Consider the following 22500-nt stretch of genomic DNA (forward strand, 5'->3'; position numbering starts at 1 on the left):
AAAATATAGTAAAAACTGTAATATTGTGAAATATGTTTACAATTTTAGTTCACTATTTTCTAAGTCAATATATTTTCTAAGTGCATTTTATTCCTGATGCAAAGCTGAATTTTCAGCATCCTTACTCCAGTCAGTGTCAGACGATCCTTCCGAAATCATTCTACTAGGATGATTTGCTGCTCTAGAAACATGTATTGTTATTATCAATGTTGAAAACAGTTGTGCTGCTTAATATTTTTTTGAAAGCTGTGATATATACTGTTTTTTTTTTTCAGGATTATTTGAAGAACAGATAGTTCAAAAGAAGTAGTTTCTACTGTCACTTTAGATCAATTGAATACATCCTTTCTAAATAGAAGAATTTCTTTAAAAAATCTTACTGTATGAATCGGACATTAAAAAAGGACAGTCTTACTTTGCAAAACACATGCACAAAATATTTGAATATTATCCAATACAAGGCTGTTGGTAGATTCTGGAAGTGACACAAATGGGATGGATAAAGATGGATAAAGCTTGTGTTAATCTGCCAAGTGGTTATAAATGTCAAAAGCAATAATCGATTGCTACTCTTTATGTCTGTGGTGTTTAAATCAGTGGCATTTGCGTGTGTGTTGTAGACACCAGATCGATTCACAATCAGTCCAAGCGGAGACGGACTTGCAAACAGTAGTTTGTCGAGCATTCAGCTGGTCACTGAATGTCCTCACACACCCCCCAACACGCCATGGGTGCGCATCCGTGTTATCTCCTCACAGCTGTCACAGTGAACAGGGCTTGGCCCGCATGGAGACCCACACCTTCACAGGCTAGAGTTTCCTCTATCTATGACACGGGATCTGGAAGAGGAAGTCAGGCAGGAGATAGCACAGCATAAGGAAATTAAATATGGAAAACGATACGATGCACTGTGTGGAAGATTAAAATAAGAAAGACCTCAATCAAACAAATTACATCAGAAAAATAGCGCTCCTTGAATTACCGTAAGCAACGCCGTTTCCTGAGGCGAGACATAATGTGTTTATGAAACATTTAATTTATGCAGGAACACATTTCTGTTTTCAGAAGTACTTGCCCTTATTTATGAATGGATTTGTCTATGCTGGGTTGGTTAGGTCACGGCGGGATGTTTGTTGTTGATCAGGAGTTATGCATTTCACATGTCTCTTTCTGTTTAGGAAATCATTTGGAACAGAAAAACACTGCTGGATAAGCCATGCGTTTAGGATATTTTTAGTAGCTGGACACCAAGCGTTGGATGGATGGCAGATGCCAGGGTTGGTGGAGCGGTTAGAAGCTGGGCTGGGCCGTGGTGTGTGTTGGGTATCAGCTCACTAGGAAGGGCTCGGGTGGGTCCAAGAACGTGCTTTTGGGGGCTTATGGACAGATTCTGTGGGATAAAAGAAAGAGTAATTACAATAGCAAGACTTATTGCGTAACCTGTACAAAAATGTTGGTAAACAAAAATAAGGCAGCCCTAAAAACTGCTTTTTACAATAAAATATGTTTTACTCTTTCTAATTAATGGTAGAAAATGTAAATACTTTACATGTTGTAATTCCAGAAAATGCATGATGAATTGAAATGTTGCAATGTTGAATGAGATATATGTTCACTTAATATTTGAAAACTGGACTATTTTCATTTTATGAAGAAAATTTGCCTCACTTTTAAAATTTTTGCATGATGTGGATGGTTGCCAGGGTGTTGCTATGCAGTTGCTAAGGTGTTCTGAGTGGTTGCTAAGTGGTTGCTAACTGGTCCTACTCAAAAGCTTGTTATTCTTGGAGTTGGAGCATTACAAGAAAATTCTATTTCAGTCTTTCTACTTCAAAATGTAATGTTTAATTCTACTTGCAGTTTCTTTGTAATTATTCGTGCAATTTACTAGCAATTTCGAATGTAAAATAGGGTAACGCTTTTTTTCGATGCTCCACTTTAGACATTCTACTAACTATTAGTAACTTTCCAACTACATGTCAAATAACTCTCATTAGAGTATTAGTAGACTGTCTGCTTAATATCTGCTAACACTTTACTTTGATGCTCCTCAACAGACATTATACTTAATATTAGTAACTTTGCAACTACATGTCAACTTATTCTACTAACTCAAACCTACTAAACCTAACCTAACAGTCTAATGAGAGTTAGTTGACATGCAGTTACAAAGTTACTTATAGTTAGTAGAAAGTCTAAAGTGGACAATCGAAATAAAGTAACCGAAAATTGTTTCAAGTAAAACCAATATTTTTTTTATTTTTTTTACAGTGTAGCTAATGAATCTCAATCAAAACATCAGGCTTGGTGATCTTAGATTATTTGTTTGAAAACTCCATTCCAAGAGTTTGTCAATTTAACCTAGTTTTAGAAGATATGCAGTCTGATGCACAAGTAACAGTAAGAAGTGTAGCTGCCTGTTGTATTGTGTCACTGCCTTTCCACCCACTTCTTCCTGTCTTACTTGCAGATCGCATCTCTGAGAATGTGTCATGCTTGACTTCACAGCATGCTTCGCACATTACACATTACACATTACACATTACTGCTGAGTCTGCCTCATTAGAAGTATCTTAGTATTTCCTGTGCTCTACCGAAAGAAAGGTTTGCCTCTATAACACGTTTTAGCTGAACAATATCTTATGTCGAAGTTATTTTGAAGTAAGAGCTCACACATTTATGAACGTTTAGTGAGTTGCTCAGTAAAAGGTCACGTAAGATGAAAGATCAGTGAAAACAGGACCCCACCTTTACACCCAACCCTTGTTGTGAATCACACATAAAATAATTAACTAATAACAGCACTGCTGCGGAAATTTAGTTACTTGGCTGTATTTTAAAAAGGAAAATCCAAATGCCACTGCATGAGACCATGCTTGCGAATGTTATCAAGGTTCTGTATTTTTTTCTAAAAGTAAAAATACTAGACATTTTCTTCATTAAGAAATCCTGTAAGTATTCTGGAAATTACTTTTTTTGCTGTAAATTATATATAATTTAGGGCTTGGCTCGCATGGCCATATACAGGTCCTTCTCAAAAAATGAGCATATTGTGATAAAGTTCATTATTTTCCATAATGTAATGATAAAAATTAAACTTTCATATATTTTAGATTCATTGCACACCAACTGAAATATTTCAGGTCTTTTATTGTTTTAATACTGATGATTTTGGCATACAGCTCATGAAAACCCAAAATTCCTGTCTCAAAAAATTAGCATATCATGAAAAGGGTCTGTAAACGAGCTATTAACCTAATCATCTGAACCAACTAATTAACTCTAAACACCTGCAAAAGATTCCTGAGGCTTTTAAAAACTCCCAGCCTGTTTCATTACTCAAAACCACAATCATGGGTAAGACTGCCGACCTGACTGCTGTCCAGAAGGCCATCATTGACACCCTCAAGCAAGAGGGTAAGACACAGAAAGAAATTTCTGAACAAATAGGCTGTTCCCAGAGTGCTGTATCAAGGCACCTCAGTGGGAAGGAAAAAGTGTGGCAAAAAACGCTGCACAACGAGAAGAGGTGACCGGACCCTGAGGAAGATTGTGGATAAGGACCGATTCAAGAACTTGGGGGACCTGCGGAAGCAGTGGACTGAGTCTGGAGTAGAAACATCCAGAGCCACCGTGCACAGGCGTGTGCAGGAAATGGGCTACAGGTGCCGCATTCCCCAGGTCAAGCCACTTTTGAACCAGAAACAGCGGCAGAAGCGCCTGACCTGGGCTACAGAGAAGCAGCACTGGACTTCAGGCATTTTGGCATTTCCTTCTCCCCAGTCTTCCTCTAGACTCTGGCACCTTGATTTCCGAATGACATGCAAAATTTGCTTTCATCCGAAAAAAGTACTTTGGACCACTGAGCAACAGTCCAGTGCTGTTTCTCTGTAGCCCAGGTCAGGCGCTTCTGCCACTGTTTCTGGTTCAAAAGTGGCTTGCCATGGGGAATGCGGCACCTGTAGCCCATTTCCTGCACACGCCTGTGCACGGTGGCTCTGGATTTTTCTACTCCAGACTCAGTCCACTGCTTCCGCAGGTCCCCCAAGGTCTGGAATCGGTCCTTCTCCACAATCTTCCTCAGGGTCCGGTCACCTCTTCTCATTGTGCAGCGTTTTTTGCCACACTTTTTCCTTCCCACAGACTTCCCACTGAGGTGCCTTGATACAGCACTCTGGGAACAGCCTATTTGTTCAGAAATTTCTTTCTGTGTCTTACCCTCTTGCTTGAGGGTGTCAATGATGGCCTTCTGGACAGCAGTCAGGCCGGCAGTCTTACCCATGATTGTGGTTTTGAGTAATGAAACAGGCTGGGAGTTTTTAAAAGCCTCAGGAATCTTTTGCAGGTGTTTAGAGTTAATTAGTTGGTTCAGATGATTAGGTTAATAGCTCGTTTACAGACCCTTTTCATGATATGCTAATTTTTTGAGATAGGAATTTTGGGTTTTCATGAACTGTATGCCAAAATCATCAGTATTAAAACAATAAAAGACCTGAATTATTTCAGTTGGTGTGCAATGAATCTAAAATATATGAAAGTTTAATTTTTATCATTACATTATGGAAAAAAATGAACTTTATCACAATATGCTAATTTTTTTAGAAGGACCTGTATATATATATATATTTGCTTTTTTAATGATTTAAATATAGCAAATAATACATATGAATAAAAAATATCCCATTGATAATAGTAATACATATTTATTAATCTATATATTTACATATTTAAATATTAATTAAATATATATTTAAAAAATATAAGAATATATATTTAATAATTTAAAATATATAATAACTTTTCTGATTATCATATGCTTTTATATTTATATAATATCATTAAGCAGAGTGGCGGGTCCAGTATCTTTTTCTTGGGGGTCCTGAGAAAAAAAAAACTAAGTGCATCAATAACTTTAATACTCTGCATTTATTGCACTGCACTTATTTAATTTTCCAATTTACCTTAAATTATAAATTTACAAGGTCACATTATAAAAGTGTGCCCAGTTATTAAGCTCTGTATCAATTTCGCTGAACATCTTTATGATTACATTATCAGCCATTTAAATCAATAATGGTTTATTGAAATTGTTGACTTGCTGTCCCATTAACATATAGGCGTCTGTGTATGGACTGTCAGTTAATGATTATCCTAAGTATATACAAATTATATTAATTTAAAATATGCATAGCTTACTATGTAATGTGTACGCAAACACATTAGTCTATTATAAAACCAACTGAACGTAAGTTATTACACATGATTAACTGTTAATTAATAAATAATAATAATAATATTAATAATAACAGCCTATTAAGTGAATAATTGAACAACATGAATTTGTTTTATTTATAACGGAAATATTTAGACATTTAACACTTAATTTAACACACAATTACATTAAAGGTAATTGAGAATATATGTAGAGTAAGTGCAAATGTGTGTATAAAACTAAGCTATCTGGTTAATCGCTTATCTGTATGCAATGCTTGTATATAAGCTAACTAATATAGACATAAATGGTCTTTATAATGTAACTGAAACAGCATTTACCATAACATGATTTTGGAGGAATTGTAATCAGGCGCTAAAGAGAGTACCTATAAAAGCAATTTGAAATAATGAGATCGCTTGGGGTCCTAAAGGAGACACGATTTACGTGGGGACCCAATTTGTCACTACATCGATAAGGATGAGCGAGCAAAATGAAGGAACCTGCTTGTGCTTTTGTTTTAAAAAAATCCGAACAAAATTGAAAAGAGTTTTTTAAGTAACTTTGCAAGTACATGTCAATTATTCTAACCCTAACCCTAACCTACCATTCTACAAATACTGTTGTGCTAAGCACATTTCTGGTGGCTCTATAGCCCCAGCAAGCCCAACAAGCCCTGTATGAGTGTTTATTCTATGAAATATACTTTTTAATGAGTTACATTTTCACTTAATATTTATAATATTTAATAAAGAACATTTGCATAACTTCTACAATGTTTGCATAATGTTGATGGTTGCCAGGGTGTATCTATGCAGTTCCTAAGGTGTTCTGAGTGGTTGCTAGGTGGTTGCTTACGGGTCCTACTCAACCAGTAACAGTAATGACAGAGGCCTAGCGCAGTCATTAAGCCGTTTATTCCACTTGCATGTACTATATGTTATATACAACCTAATATGGCCTGTTTTATGCATTTCTAATTTGTCATGTCCAACAACTGAATACTAAAAATTCAAATCTCAGTAAGGCTCACTTTCCAAACCAATTCCATTATTGTCCGTTGCTGCCAGGCCTTTTCAATGGCTCGAGTTCCTCGCAGTTAAAATCCCACAGTCATCACCGTCACCAGCAGAGAAATGCAAATGACTGCTGAGCAATGAATGCGACATTGTCCGGCGGATTAATCGGGTTTGAACCTTTTTTGTGTTTTGCAGGAAAGAGCTTCACGCTGACAATCACAGTATTCACGAACCCACCGCAAGTGGCGACTTACCATCGAGCCATAAAGGTCACAGTGGACGGACCGCGGGAGCCGCGAAGTGAGTACCAAATATCACACGTCATGTGATCAGCACGCGCAAAGAGCGCCCGAATCCAGAGATTAATGATTTTGTGCAGCATCGTGGCATAACGCCCAGCCAGTGGGACGAGACGTGTGGCCCGATGCATGAATTGATGCATAGATTGTGTTACAGTACTGTTTTAAAAAATGGATTCAGCACGCCTCAATGCACAAAGAAGGCTTTTGAGGAGCTGCAGGCACGGTCAGCGAGAGGCAAATACAAACACGTGCTGTCAAGGCCACTTGACTTGTGAAAATGTTTACTGTATTGGCCTCTTGTGTCTGTCCATCAACGTGCTCTTAAGAGCGAGCCGCTTGACCTTTGACCTGTGCTCTGGCTCTTTTCTGAATGGAATAATAGTGCACTGCATGCAATCTGCTGTTTTTTTAAATCTGCTAATCTTACACTTTTTTACAAAATTGGATTTAAAAATGCAAATCAGCTTTTTCACAATTTTTACTCAGAAATTGCTTGCAAAGAAATGGCAAGCAACACATTTAAACACATTTGCACATTTAAAATGGGAAATTTTGACCTAGCAAACCTTCAATAGGATTTTCTTGTAAAATGTACTCCAATTATCTTTTTTTTTAGAAAAATTATTTTTTATACAGCCATATTCTGAATAAAAGACTTAGCATAGTCATGTGAGGTAAAATACCGTTGTCATGCTATTTACTTGCTATTTTTTGATAATATGCAATATACTAAGGAAGCACTCATCTGCCTTCGAGTAAATATACTAAAGAAAATTGTGAAATAGTTTACGATATGAAGTTAAATTGTGAGATATAGTCACAATTACACACATATATGTGTATGTGTGTGTGTGTGTATATATATATATATATATATATATATATATAGAAATTGGCTTTCATAGTACACAGTATTTACTGCATAGTATTCAGTATGCAGTAAGCAAATATTCCATTCCCAAAAGAGCCAATGTAAAATCGAGCAAATTGCATTGTGGGATACGTGCTCAAACTTGGCAAATGTAGTATGTCATGCTGAAGACATGCAGAAAATTCACACTCATTAAAGAAATAGTTCATCAAAAAATGAAAATTATCCCATAATTTACTTTGCCCCAAGCCATCCTAGGTGTATACGACTTTCTTCTTTCAGCCAAACACAATCAGAGTTATATTAGAAAATATCCTGACTCTTCCAAGCTTTATAATGGGAGTGAGTGCCCGAGTTTGTGGATCTCCATCCATCCATCATAAAAGTAATCCAAATGACAATGGGTTAATAAATGCCTTCTGAAGTGAAGCGAAAGAAGAAAGTCACCTAGGATGGCTTAAGGGTGAGTAAATTATGGGATATTTTTTTTGTATGAACTATTCCTTTAAGAATAATATAATAGTATACTATTCTGAACAGAGCCATGCTCTTAGTTCTGAATATGAAGCATTGAAAGAATAATCCATCCTTTTGTTGAGTTACAAAAGAAGGTCAGGATGTATTTCCAGAAAAGAAAAAGAAAAATCCATTTTATACATCAATATTGGGTCATTACGGGATCAGCTAGATTTATAGGAACCATTGTGACATTTCTCAGACAGAAAAGAAACTTTGATGCTTTGTTTTACCGATACACTGAACAGATACTTGTCACGGAAAAGAGAAACAGCCCATGTTCTCTCTCTCAGAGGAACCTGATCTGGCAAAAAGCTCAAGTTATGCTTCAATTATGAAAAAGCCACTTCATCGGAGTTGATGTCTGAACTTGTGAGTTGTGTGTAGTCCTCGTTGTCCTCGTGCCTAAACTTCTCAGAGCTCTCACTACCTGAAAAAAGCCAACTGTTAGAAGACGCTGCCAAATTTCAATTTTCACACTGAGCCCCAGGACCCGTAAACACACAAGCTGTCATGAATTACTTTCATGTGGCAGAGAATGGAACCAGGAACACACAGTGCTTGACTTTCTTTAGTACATGTTTATATTAAAGTCTGCTGCAATCTGACATTAGGGCCAAAGTTCTTCGCAATAATCGAAAAAAAGTAGATAGGATTCTGACTGTTTCTAACGGTGACTGACAGATGTTTCATACGCTTACGTTTTAAGCAAACTTTTTCCGTTTTCGGTCGTGAAATTACTCAAAGCGTTCATGACATGACAGCAAGCTTTCAATCCGCTGTTACTATACGTTTCTAAATGATTGCACAAAAAATCCCTTTAACTTTCAAAGCGGGAGCTGAGATATATTAAAGAACAGAATATCATAAAAACTGATTTGGATTAGTAAGAAACCACATAACAATGGGTTAATGAAGGGCAACAGTGCCCAAGTGGGGTTTTACTATTTTTTTTTTCTCAAGGGGAATTTTTTTAAACCAGCTATGAAGAGAATAACATTACAAACTTTGATTTGAAACAAAAATATTTAAAAATTAGAAAAAAAGACAAAGGTTCTCTCAACATGAGAGAAAGAACGACAAGCCCATGAAACACTGCGAATGACATAACCAAATTAAAAATGTATTTCAATTAAAATTAATAATTTAAAGTTTATATATATATATATATATATATATATATATATATATATATATATATATATATATATATATATATATATATATATAATGTAAAAAAAAATCAGTAAAAAAAATCATATTATAATAATATAATAATGTCCTGGCAGAAAATTACCAGTAAATGTTCTGTTTTCGATTTTAGCAGTGTACATATACAAATATGTAAGTATTTAGCATGGTATTTAGACAGCGTAGGGAGACTACAATTACCTCATTCGTCTTCATGGGAGTGGGCGGAGCTAAAGAGCTCTTTTAGATCGAATTGCTTGCAATGTCTGATTGGTGGAATTTTCTTCACAGCATCATTAGTGGTTTTTCACCATGAATTCCACTGTTAAACATGATTCTTTACAAAAAAAGTTGAAAAATGTGGGCTGATGGCTTCAAAAGCATATACCATCATTTAACAAAAGGTCTGTTTCCGGGTTTCTCAGAAGTGGAAGTCATCATAGTTGGGTAAACTTCAATAGCGGTGAATGAGAGACTACATTAAATATATTTTTTTGCATTCCAGTTTGCTCAAATAGCAAAAGTAAAACTTTACAAAAGTGCTTTCACAGCTTTCAAAAAGAGTGCAAAAAGATTGATACGCCGCTATATTAGAGACACCCTCACAGCAGCGTTAACTAGTTTTTTAGTAAACTAGTAATTTGATGCAAAGGTAATAAAATACTAAGTATAGTGTTATAAGTGTACATAAATAAAAAAAATAAAAATATAAAAAACTTTGCAGGATGTATGATGCTGATGACTGCTAAAACGCATCTTCAGTCTGTGATAAGTGTCCACGGAGTTTTTAACATCTGGAACTGCACTCTTATCAGAACACCTTAGCAGCCCCATAGCAATGCCCTGGTTACCAACCCAGAACATCTGAAGCATCAACATTTCATTTCACATCGTCACACGCCATCATACACAGAAACACACATTCTGATGAGCGCTGCTGTAGATCCAGCCTTGGCACAATTTCCTGGCACATTTGTAAAAAGAATATGCCAACCTGCCTGGCACACATCTGTCGCCACTGGCCTCGTATCCATAGATAACTTTCTGGCGGCTAAACCAACAATATCACTTCTTAAAGTCAAGTTTTTTCCCTCTTTTCCTTCTCATCTCAATTAACACATCTGGCAGCAGCGTTTTGTAGCCACTTTATGCCAGTGTGTGATCTTCATTCATTAGCGGATTAATCGTGCCCTCGGGCATCTCTTCTGTGACGAGCCTTTCATCTCACGCAGCTCATTCATCTTCAGTTTTTCTTTCTGGCTTTGTGTGCATGTGTTTATCAAGGAAAATACCAGTCGAAGACATGGCTTCTGTTGGTGTAAACACAGACTAGTTTTTTTTTCTTTCAGATGTTGCGTAATTACAGAATGATATAGTTGGTTGTTGTCTTTTTATTTCGTTAATTAGTATAAACCAGAGTAAATATTTTTGACTAATACCACAAAAACTTTTTCATTACTCAAAATAAAGTAAACATTAACTGATATAATATATGTAACATAAAATAATATAAAAAAACATATAATTTTTTTTTTCTTTGTAATAATAACATGCAAGAAGGAATCACAAATAAGACCAGGACAATTTATTGAATGAAATCAATTTTGATTTTACATTCTTAAAAATAAAGTTACAAAAGAACCATTTTGCTCAGTGTGAAGAACATTATTAAAATCTAAAGAACTTTTTCCACTATAAATAACCTGTCCAGTGGAAAGGTTCTATGGATGTTAAAGTGTTTGTTCACCCAAAATTTTAAATTATCCCATAATTTACTCACCCTCAAGCAATCCTAGGACTATATGAATTTTTTCTTTCAGACGTATACAATCGGAGTTAAATTAAAAAATATCCTGGCTCTCCCAAGCTTTATAATGACAGTGAATGGTAACTAAGATTTTGAAGCCCAAAAAAGTTCATCCATCCATCATAGAAGTAATCCATACGGCTCCGGGGGGTTAATAAAGACCTTCTGAAGTGAAGCGATGCTTTTTTATTAAAAAATTATACATATTTAAAACTTAATAAACTATAATAACTGGCTAATAACGGTAATGGCCGTACGAGAGAGTGACCTCTGACCCGACGCATGACATATTGACGAACGCGAAAGCATAGGATAGACCAAAACAAAACACCGTCACGAATTAGAAGAGAATTCTCTAAAATGAGAATTTTTAAAGAGAAATGTCAGAGGAGCTTGAGTTTGTTGTCCAGTCTTATTTGTTTGACCCGCGAGAGGCATCTACTCTCACCGAAGCCTACGCTACGCCTACATCATTCGTCATGCGTCGGGTCAGAGGTCACTCTTCTGCCGGAACTCAACTCTCTCGTTAATGCACATACGGCCGGAACCGGGAGCTATTGATTACAGTTTATAAAGTTACAATTATGCCAAGAAATGGCAAGGAGAAAAATAGTCTTCAAAGTAATAAACTTATCAGCAACTTCTTCAATAGGCTCAAAGGGAGCTAGGGAAAGACCTTCTAGGGCGATAGCTAAGTCCCATGCTGGCACCCTCGTGCAGACTACAGGCCTCAGCCTCAAAGTACCATGAAGAAAGCGAGTTATAAATGGGTGTCTCCCCAGAGAGACTCCACTGAAAGGGACATGGTAAGCAGCAAGTGCCGCCACATACACCTTTAGTGTGGAGGGGGATAGCCCTGAGGAGAAACACTCCTGCAGGAACTCCAGCAATGCACCCACTGGACAGTTAACTGGGTCCAACAGGTGTTCTCCACACCAAGAACTGAAGAGCCTCCACTTCAAGGCATATAACCTCCTCGTGGAAGGAGCTCTGGAATGAAGGATGGTCTCAACAACCTCGGTTGAGAGACCAGCCCCTACGAGCTGGACCCCCTCAGAGGCCAAGCCCATAGCTTCCACAACTCTGGGCGGGGGTGAAGTATCAACCCGCTCGCCTGAGAGAGAAGGTCCCTCCTGATCGGAATATCCAGAGGAGAGCCGTCTAGAAGAGACACTAGGTCCGTGAACCATACTCGGGCCGGCGAAAACGGGGCTACCAATAATAGACTGACCCCGTCCCGGCGAACCCTCTCCAGAACTCCTGGGAGCAGAGCAATCGGGGGAAAGGCGTACAGGCGTGACCTCGGCCACGCCTGCACCATAGCGTCCAACCCCAGAGGGGCTGGATGACTGAGAGAAAACCACAGTGGACAGTGTGATGTCTCCCTGGACGCAAATAGGTCTACCTCGGCACGACCATACTGCATCCAAAGGAGCTCCACCACCTCGGGGTGGAGTCTCCATTCCCCGGGCCTCGGACCCTGCCTCGACAGGATGTCCGCTCCCTGATTTAAATACCCCGGGAGATAAATCGCCCTCAATGAGAGAAGCTTCCCCTGGGACCATAGAAGGATCCGGCGAGCCAGATTGTATAACGGGCGAGAGCGCAGACCCCCCTGATGGTTTATGTAAGAGACCACCGATGTGTTGTCGGACCGGACAAGAACATGATGACCTCTCAGGTCTGGCAGGAAGTGCTTCAGAGCCTGAAACACTGCCAACATCTCTAGACAATTTATATGCCAAAATCGATGATGGTCCTGCCACAGACCCTGGGCTGGGCGACCACTCATGATCGTCCCCCAGCCTGTGAGTGAAGCATCTGTCGTTAGCGTTACACGACGACAAAGAGCTCCCAACACAGGTCCCTGGGACAGAAACCAAGGATCTCTCCACATGACCAGAGCACGGAGACAACTCCGTGTAACTTTGATCACGCGGAGGGGGTTTCCCCTCGGGGAGAACCCCTTGGTCCTGAGCCACCACTGTAATGGACTCATGAACAGCAGGCCGCAGGGTATAACCCTGGACGCTGCTGCTATCAGACCCAGCAGTCTCTGGAACTGCTTTACAGTGAGCAACTGGCCTAGCTTTACTCTTTTTACAGCTGAGAGAATCGAAGCGATGCGGGCAGGCGACAGGCGAGCCCGCATTGCCACAGAATCCCATAGTACCCCCAGAAAATATGTTATCTGTGATTGAGATATGTGTGCGAGGACGACATCTCGATGCCGAGCCGCTTGCTGCTACGATTGAGCACTAGGCCAAACGGAAGAACACGATATTGGTACGCTTCGCCCCCGAAAGCGAACCTCAGGAACTTCCTGTGTTGCGGAAGGATGGAGATGTGGAAGTATGCGTCCTTCAGATCTATTGTGACAAACCAGTCCTCGGACCTGATTTGTGACATGATTTGCTTTAGCGTAAGCATCTTGAATTTGAGCTTGGCTACAGCACGATTTAATAGGCGCAAATCTAAAATTGGACTCAACCCCCCATCCGTCTTTGGAACGATGAAATATCGGCTGTAATAACCTGACTCCTCGCTGGGAGGAGGAACCCGTTCTATAGCCTCCTTTTGAAGGAGCGTTTTCACCTCTTGTTCCATTACCAGAGCCTGCTCGGGGCCCACCACGGTGGGCAGGACCCCGTTGAATCGAGGAGGAGGAGATCTGAACTGAATGGCATAACCCCTTTCTATCGAATGCAGAACCCACTGAGATATTTTTGGAAGACTTTTCCACTCTGCCAGAAAATCTACTAAGGGTACCAGCCTCTCGAGGCTGGCCTCTGGAATATTTTGAGCAGCAGACACAGCGCCCTGTAACGGCGCACCGGCAGGGGACGACTGGTCTGACTGCTCTAAACCCCTCCTCAGAGGGGGCGAGCGTCCCTCGGGAAAGCGCTTGCTGGGCCTGTCTGCGCCCCCACACGAAGGCGGGGTTGGCATAAGGGACCCCTGAGGGCACCGTGAGAGAACGGGCACCGTCTGAAGCGGTGAACACCTCCCTCTCACGGTGGGGACCACCCTCAGCATCCTGACACCAGTGGAGTCAGGACTTCTTAGACGAAGCCTTCCTAGCCATAATGACTGTCCTCACATCAGTCTTACCACAAGAAGGCTTCGCCTGAGACTGTCGCGTCTGTTCCCACTGTTTAGAAGGGGGGCCACGAGACGCGACACTCTGCCTTTGTTGCGCCCTATGTGAGGAGCTAGTTGACGGCTTGGTCTGCCCTCGCCCAGCAGACCCTGGGACATGAACTTTAAGTGGGAGGAATTTTTGAAAAGCTGCAGCTTGTTTCTTTTCTTCCTGAAATTTATCTATGACCGTGTTTACCGCGTCACCGAATAAACCAGATGGAGAAAGTGGAGCATCCAAAAGAAAAGGTTTCTCTTTATCCTTCATATCAGACAGATTAAGCCACAAGTGTCTCTCTGCGGCCACCAGGGCTGCCATAGAACGGCCCATTAGTTTAGCCGATTCCCTGGTGGCACGCAGAGATAAATCTGCAGCCTGACGCAGTTCTCGAACCACGTCAGTGCTGACCTCCTCACTCTCACTCATATCTTTTAAAAGATCGGCTTGGTATGCCTGCAATATTGACATCGTGTGCAGACACGCCGAAGCCTGACCAGCCGCCGAATAAGCCTTACCCACCAGAGCCGAAGTATTTCTGAGAGGCTTGGTGGGTAAAGCTGGTGCCTTAAGAGACGAGGAAGACTCAGCAGAAAGATGGCTAGCTAGAGTCTCCTCCGCCTTGGGCATCGCCCCATAACCATATAACTTAGCCCCCGATATATTAGAATATGAGGAAGTCTGGGGGCTAAACACACGATAAGAGGGTCGGTGTGGAGATCGAGAAGAAACGGAAGGCACCGCCGTGGAGGCTGAACGCGGGAAGGCAAAAATCGTTCGTCAAGCTTGCTATTAGAAACATATTCCTGCCTAACAGCTGGCCACTCAATGCTTAGTTTTGACACAGCACGAGTGAGCACCTCCATAAGCTCCTCGTGTTCAGGGGAATGAGGTGACGAGTCCTCAACATCCCCTGTCTCAATACTGACAACATCCAGCTCCTCAGAACTGGATAGCTGCAGTATTGGTGCCTCAGCCTGGGGGGAAGAAACCCCAATGCGTGCTTCCACACCCGGAACTGAGGCACTGGAACTCGCAGGTAAAGGCTGAGATAAGGCAGAGCCCGTCTCAAACCCCGCTGACAGATCCATTTGCGATCCCCACGACAGGCGCCGCCGCTCTGCCTCGACAGAAGCGGGACCCGAGCTGTGGGGAGCGCGAACAGAACCACTCTCCTCGAAGAGTGATCGGCGGGAGCGGAGCGTTCTTAATGGAAAACGCTCGCAATGCTCACAATCAGCTCCCTCGAGAGCTGACTGGGCATGCTGCACTCCCAAACAAACAACACACAGATCGTGTGTATCCCCACCCGTGAGAAAACGAGTACAGGGGGAACACACTTTCTGTATTGCTGCTCGCTCGTCATACTGATATATGTGAATATATATATATAGCTCGACGTTCCTGAAAGGGAACTCAGTTATTCACTCCCATTATAAAGCTTGGAAGAGCCAGGATATTTTTTTAATGTAACTCAGATTGTGTTTGGCTGAAAGAAGAAAGTCGTATACACCTAGGATTGCTTGAGAGTGAGTAAATGATGGGATATCCCTTTTTTCTTCGAAGGTTCTTCTTATGAAGGTTCTTCACGGACCATCATAGATGTAGACCATAGACCTTTATTTTTAAGGGTGTATGTTGACCTTAAAACCCATATTAGCCTCTCTGAGGTTTGCTGGGGTCTTTTATGTCATTTAACAGCTTTTATTTAGGCAAATAATGGTTCAGGTCAATCTTCTCCCCTACATTATCTATCTGGAGGTCTATTACTTATCCTCATCTGCTGTTAAGAAGAAGACAGGTGCCCATGCAGGAAATGACACATTCAGAGGCATTTAGAGTTTTGCAACGTCCTGTGAGTGTGTCGTGAAGCTGCCTCTGCCTGCCTGTTTACACATTCCTCCTGCGCTTAAGAGAGAAAAACTGAGAGAGAGACACAAAAACTCTCATTCAGAGAGACAGACAGACATTCAGGCCTTTAATTAAGTTTCAACGTCATACAGTTCTTTTCCAAAGGACGGTTTTATTGCTCAGAGGTTGCTCTTTCATTGCTCATGCACAAGATTTAATTGAGTTTGCCGTTAGGTTTATGTATCAAATTTGTCTTGGATGTTTCTCCTGAAATTCCAACACAATTGAAACGATTGTTTACACACTTCATAAGAGGAGGGTAAATGATATATGTTCCTTCTTGTGGATTTTTTTCATCACTATAAGTGTTCACACTTTAAAAAAAAGAAAATTCTTACTTTCTCGTTTACTTCTTGTTCAGATTGCGATGATGCGTGTTACTGAATCTATTTTTGTGCACACTCACATTTAGGGCCCTATTTTAACGATCTGAAACGCAACTATCAAACGCGAAACGCAAGTAACTTTGTGGGTGGATCTCGGGCGCTATTGCTATTATACCGGCGGGATAAATGACTCTAATCTAAAATGGGTTGGTCTGAAGTAGCTACATTACTCATAGGTGTGGTTTGGGCGTAACGTGCACCAAATAAACCAATCATTCCCTTTAAAAGTAGGCACGCTTTTTCCATGGCGGATTGCTAATATAATGGAGGATTTGCCAGGCGCACGCCAGGAGCGGTTCACAGTCGAGGAGACTGAAGTTCCTGAAGGGCCGTAAAAGACAAAGAAGTGACATTGTATGGGGATGGGAGAAACCCACTCAAATTAGCTTCGGTTAAACAGGCGTATAATAATCTGGGTAAATGTGTAAGCTAGATTTTTTCTTTCATCTATTTTTTCACGTCTTCATGGACACCACAATGATGTCCCTTGTGTGGTAATATTTTTCCTTGTAATTATGTATGGTTTGCAAAAATGTCCGCTGTGTGTCGGGTGCAAAATAGGAATGATACATGCGTCGGTGTACAAAGTCAATTGCGCTGGGTGCAAGATGGGGCCCTTAGTCTAGAACTACAATAATCATGTTTACACAGCGCATACAATGCCTCTGTATTTACACATGGTTTCTCTTAACATGGGGACAGGAGAGGTGTCAGTCAATACATGGGAAAACAAAGTAACTTGAATTACTTATTTGAAAAAGTAATACTGTGTTGTAAATTTAAAAGTAATGTGTTACATTACTCATTACTTGAAAAAAGTAATCTGATTATGTAACTCATATTACTTGTAATGTGTTACCCCAAAAAACTGACTGATGCTTTACTAACAGCTTGTGCCAGCGCAAACAATCTTTTGACGTCAAAAAATTACTGTCAGGATTTACTAAAGACACGCAGTGAAAAATTAGTGCTGGAAAGCCGTCAACAGGGTTATTTTAGCATAATTTATGGGAGGAGGGTATTTAAATTAATAATGCAAGGTGATTTACTAAGGTTTGCGCTAGTCAATTTACTGTTATTTGCACCTTTATTTACCACCAAAAAAAGCATGTCTTAAACAAGATGCTAATTTGCGCTGGTCTTGGTAGGTTGCGTTGGTCATAATGGAAATTATCCGGCTGTGTTCTTTAATTTGTAGATTTATTTTTAATTAGTAGATCACACGCAGAACTTTCCACTCCCATCGGCGCTAATTTGCCCTGTTTAGTAAATCTGGCTCACTGTCTGTTTTCATTATTACTAAGGTGGTCTACACCTTTCCCTAACCGTTTAAGCCATTGAGAAAGTGCAGATATATTTTGTCTAGCATGAAGTTCCCCAGAAACATGTGCTCATTTGTAAAGAAAATATTCCTTGCGAGATTCAACACGTAGACGGATCCAATGGTCTTTAGCCAATCGGAGCCAAGACACACAAGAAGACAAGCATCCATATTGTTGCTCCAAATAAGTGTGTAACTCAAGCTACGTCAAATCATGTTGTGCTTGCTGTTGCTTTATGAAATGATCAGATTTATGGGTTTTATTTTATGTCGATTCTACTCTGCACAGCTGCTCTTGACTGGTCCGGTCGCACAGGGCCATGAGTGTGAACCGCATGCTGCTGTAATCATTTGGCGGGTCTCATGTAACTGTGGTTATTAAGAACAATTTGGACTAATAGACTGGGAGGGGCGGCTCAGACCGTTCAGAGAGGGCCCTGTGTTACTTTTACCACCATGAATGCCAGTGTTCCTCGCACACCATCATAATAGCAGCAGGATTCTTACGCCGATATCTGATATCAGTGCTGGTTTGTTGGTGGGCTTGACATGTGAAAGACAGTCTCTATAAGCCTGTGAGAGGGGAAAGAGAAAAATCAATATACTTTCATGTCAATTGATTCTTGTTATGTCAGAAAACAAAATAAGTTATTACAAAAGTTTGCATTTTAAAAAAGCAGATAGATGCAACTAAGAACAGTCTTTAAACTGTTTATGGAATGTTGGCTTCACTCAGTTGGTTTATAAACCTTTTCTTTTACTATGGCATACACATACAGGTCATTTAAACAAGCACTAAAGCCTGAATGTAAAAATTTAGAGTGTAACTTATCTTGCACAGTTTGTGCTATGAAGTGTTATTGTTATCAATGCAATACTAATATAGTTTTTATAATGCGATACTAATACTTTGAATTAGTTTGAATTATTTTCTGTTTTCATTTTAGTTAAAGTTAAGATATCTATTTAGTTGTTATTCATTGTTTTTTTTTTTGTTTTTTTTTGTTTTTTGGTTGTTGTTATTTTATGTTAAAGGTGCAATAAGCGATTTCTGAGAAACACTGTTGATATTTGAAATCAACCCAAACAAACACACAGCCACCCTAATTTTTATTTTTTATTTTAAATAAAAACCCTTTTATTTAAAGGCTTAATTAATGCCCCTTAGACCGATCCTTTGCATTACGATTGCAAGCAGAACCAATAATGTGAGAATAGTGATGTGCAGTCAAATGTCCCGGTGTGAATGCTGTATAAACAAGTGTTCTTCTCACCCATACGCTTGTTGTACTTCATGGAGTTTTGACGTGTTTTATAGACCTTTTAGTTTTAGTTAACTGTAATAACCCTGGTGCTATGAATGATTCCTCAAATCATGTTTGTCATTGAGGAGAGCTGTGCTGTTACCTTACTAAGCAATCAGATGTATAATTTTCACCTGCTGGGCGATAAAATAAGCACACACACAAAAAAAAATCCCACATAGTTATCTAGACACCAGAATATTATTTTTAAAAAAAACATAAAGCGACCACCTAGAAATGTGCCAAAAATTATCAGAACAGCATAGCAACCAACACCCACTCATATGTTCTTAATTATAAAATAATTTTCTTCAAAAATATGTACAGAATCATTCTTTACTAGACTGTATTGAAGATCTCTTGGTTCAGTGCTGTGATGTGGTGTCACTGGAACGTCACTGAAAAATAAGAAAGCATTTTAAGTCGCACAATCTAGAGTGTATTTTTAAAGGTAAATCCATGCAATTTAGTGCATGTGAAAAGTGCACACTGAAGTTCCCTGCTTTGCCTGTGTTGGCTCTGTTAATTAATGCCACCTCGCATTGGGGAGATGGAAAACATGGCTTGTTTTTAAAAAGGTATTTGCCAAGATGATCCGTGACGCTGTGTTTTGACTGCCATGAAGACGGCTGGAAAAGAGCTATTGACTTTTGCAGAACTCAGCCAAACACGTTTCATAGAGCAGGACGGTAAACGGTGTAAATGTGCTTCAGATGGAGTCTGTCCGCCGCAGTCCAATTTCCACACTTCTTTTTCATTTTATCTCACACGTTTTTTTTCTCATTCAGTTTTTGGTACACCGAGGCTAAAGGATCCTGTGGTAAAAGGCACTTTTGATTGCACTTTTACTCACATAACTACCAAAAACAACACATTAATATCACAAAATACTACATAATAATATCATAATCACCTGCTTGTGCTATAATCTAATTTAAATATATTGATATAAAACTAATATTTTCCACCAGAAAATGTTTATACATATTAAAATCTAAATAACATTTTCTGTAATACAAATAAATACATTTTCACTTGAATATAATACTCGTTTTTATAAATAAATTAATAAGTAACATTTCCCCTGGGGTTCTTCGGACCAAATGGTCCCGAAGAATTTAAATAAAAAAATGTGTAAAATCATAGCTTCATCGGAATGGTCCGAAATTTGGTGACTTTGTTGGTACTTGGTATATGAACACCCCCAAAAATTGGGGACAGGATTTGAATAGTCTAAGTGGTTGTAAAAAAAATGGTCACACTCAGGGCCTTCGGGTCCAAATGGTCCCGCCATAGGAAATGAATGGGAAATTGGCAAAAATGTTACAATACAGAGTTTTTTTGTGCGTACAATCTACAAATCAGCCACGATCCAGAAAAAAAGCACACAACAGTGAAGGGGTGAATCTATAAAACATCAAGAGTGCAAAACAGACACATCCACACACACACACACACACACACACACACACACACACACACACACACACACACACACACACACACACACACACACACACACACACACACACACACACAAACACACTTTTATACATAAACAAACGAATAAATTCAGATTACATATGTGTTTTGCATTTTTAAAATGCTCAGTTTGTCCACCAGATGGCATCCATCTAATTTCAAAAATTGTTTTTATGAGGTCTAGGCTTGACTCTAAAATGAAATACAGCTGTAAAAACAAATTAAAAAAAAATATATATATATATTTTTTCTATTATATTCAATGGGGGGAAAATGGGGGGAAAATGGGTCATATTTATTGCGTAAATATTAATTATAAATCTTAAATTATCTCAAAACACCAAAAAAGAAAAGAAAAAATATTATAAAAAACAAGTAAAAAAAAAAATATGATTTTCTTTTAATAAATATGAATCAAACCCTTCCGGACCATTTGGTCCCGAAGACCCTGAGTGTGACCCTGAAGGACCCCAGAGGGTTAAACAGGTTTGTAGCCCTGTTTTTCCCTATACTGTAAGAAATGTTTAAATGCTTCCACAGGCCAATGAAACGAACAAATCTTTCTTTTGCAGCCTCAGGGTTGTGCCGCCACATGTTTCAGTGTATTGTTTGCATAACAGCTTCTGACAATCAATATGTTGCACATAAAATCTTCCATTGAGCCAGATTGTTTACATTGCGGTTTGCGCGGAGCCGCTCTAATTGCTCAATGCTGAAATGAGCATTAGCCGTGAACCTGTGATGTTTCTCTCTCTTTGAACGTCGCTCTGCGAGTCCAGACAGGTAAATGCACACAAAACACATACGGTAGGCCTCTCAGACAAAATCCAACACATGCCATTGAATATAAACCTATATAAGGATGGCTTGCATAAGAAAGATCTGCTTGTACTTTCCTCAAGAACACTTTCAAATGAAGTGATATAAGACAAGTATGTGACTGTTACTGTTGGCACAGAGACTTGATGTTTTCTATCAGCAATAGATGGGTACACATGACTAGCAATATATTTGGCTGTGTTAGGATATGGTATGCTCAGATATTTTTGAAGGAATTTTGTGCTAATATCAAACTAATATAATTACAACAGTTTTTGCTCTGTTCCAGAACAGCCATGCTGTCTACTGCCTACTAGCCTTTTAAGTGAAAAGGAACTTCGGTATGACCCGGTGTTTTTGATAGAATCCATAAAGTGTTTCTATAACCTTATTTACATACTGCAATTATCACTAGATGATGAATATCAATTTTTTTAGGGACAGAGCCTCAAAATATAAGCTATCATTAAAGGTAGGGTAGGCAATTTTTTTTATAAACACTTTTTTGTCTATATACTGGTTGAAATTGGTCTAATGTAAGTCTCAAGACCAAAGAATGTTCGTCAAATCATTGCATTGGTTCCAAACAAAAACGGCAGACAAACAAACAGCATTCGCCTTTTACTGTTCCATCTGAACCAAAACAACAAGCTTATGCTGAGTTCACGCTGTGTCATAACCGTAATTACAAGATTACAACTAGAGATACACCGATTGATCGGCTGGTGATCGGAATCGGCCGATTTTCATGTTATCGGCCATGATCGGCGACCGGCCGGTCAGTCTGACATATGCCGATTTTTTTTTGCCGGTCAAATGCACTCGGGCGCCGCATGATTATCGCGCAAAATCAGCATCACACGTGCACACAGAACGCACATGTAGGAAACCTTGTGAATTATGGCCGTTTCACACCGCAAGCGTGAGCAGCGCAGGGTTTTTTTTCCCCCGGTGTGCATGTTAATCAATGAGTGCATTCACACCGAGAGCAGGAGCAGCACGTGAGCGTCGAGCAGGAGCATCGCGTGAGCAGCAGTGAAGCGGGGTGTCGGCGCAGAGTCTATTTTTGCTGCGCTGCTAGCGCTCAAATAAAGTGATTGTTTAGCCTGGCTGGACATGTGGCAGACGAGAGAAGAACTGTTTGCGAAATAAAACTTGCCATTGATGTACAAGTGATTGCAATAGGCTGTGTGTGTGTTCAATTCAATTCAAATTTATTTGTA

The 22500-nt window shown here is 39.6% G+C and overlaps 1 protein-coding gene across 2 annotated transcripts in view; it reads left to right on the plus strand.

The window, feature by feature from the left end:
• The window catches only part of runx2a (RUNX family transcription factor 2a), an 87010-nt gene that overhangs the window by 30436 nt on the left and 34074 nt on the right, over positions 1-22500 (plus strand). For both annotated transcript variants that reach the window (XM_077238741.1, XM_077238742.1), the window contains one exon: positions 6427-6531. In XM_077238741.1, the coding sequence (XP_077094856.1) occupies positions 6427-6531 (105 nt within the window). The remainder of the gene's footprint in view (positions 1-6426; positions 6532-22500) is intronic.

The sequence above is a fragment of the Siphateles boraxobius genome, unplaced genomic scaffold (genome assembly GCF_051911475.1).
Source record: "Siphateles boraxobius isolate OS27281-9 unplaced genomic scaffold, OSU_SipBor_1 22, whole genome shotgun sequence".
Lineage (NCBI taxonomy): Eukaryota > Metazoa > Chordata > Actinopteri > Cypriniformes > Leuciscidae > Siphateles > Siphateles boraxobius.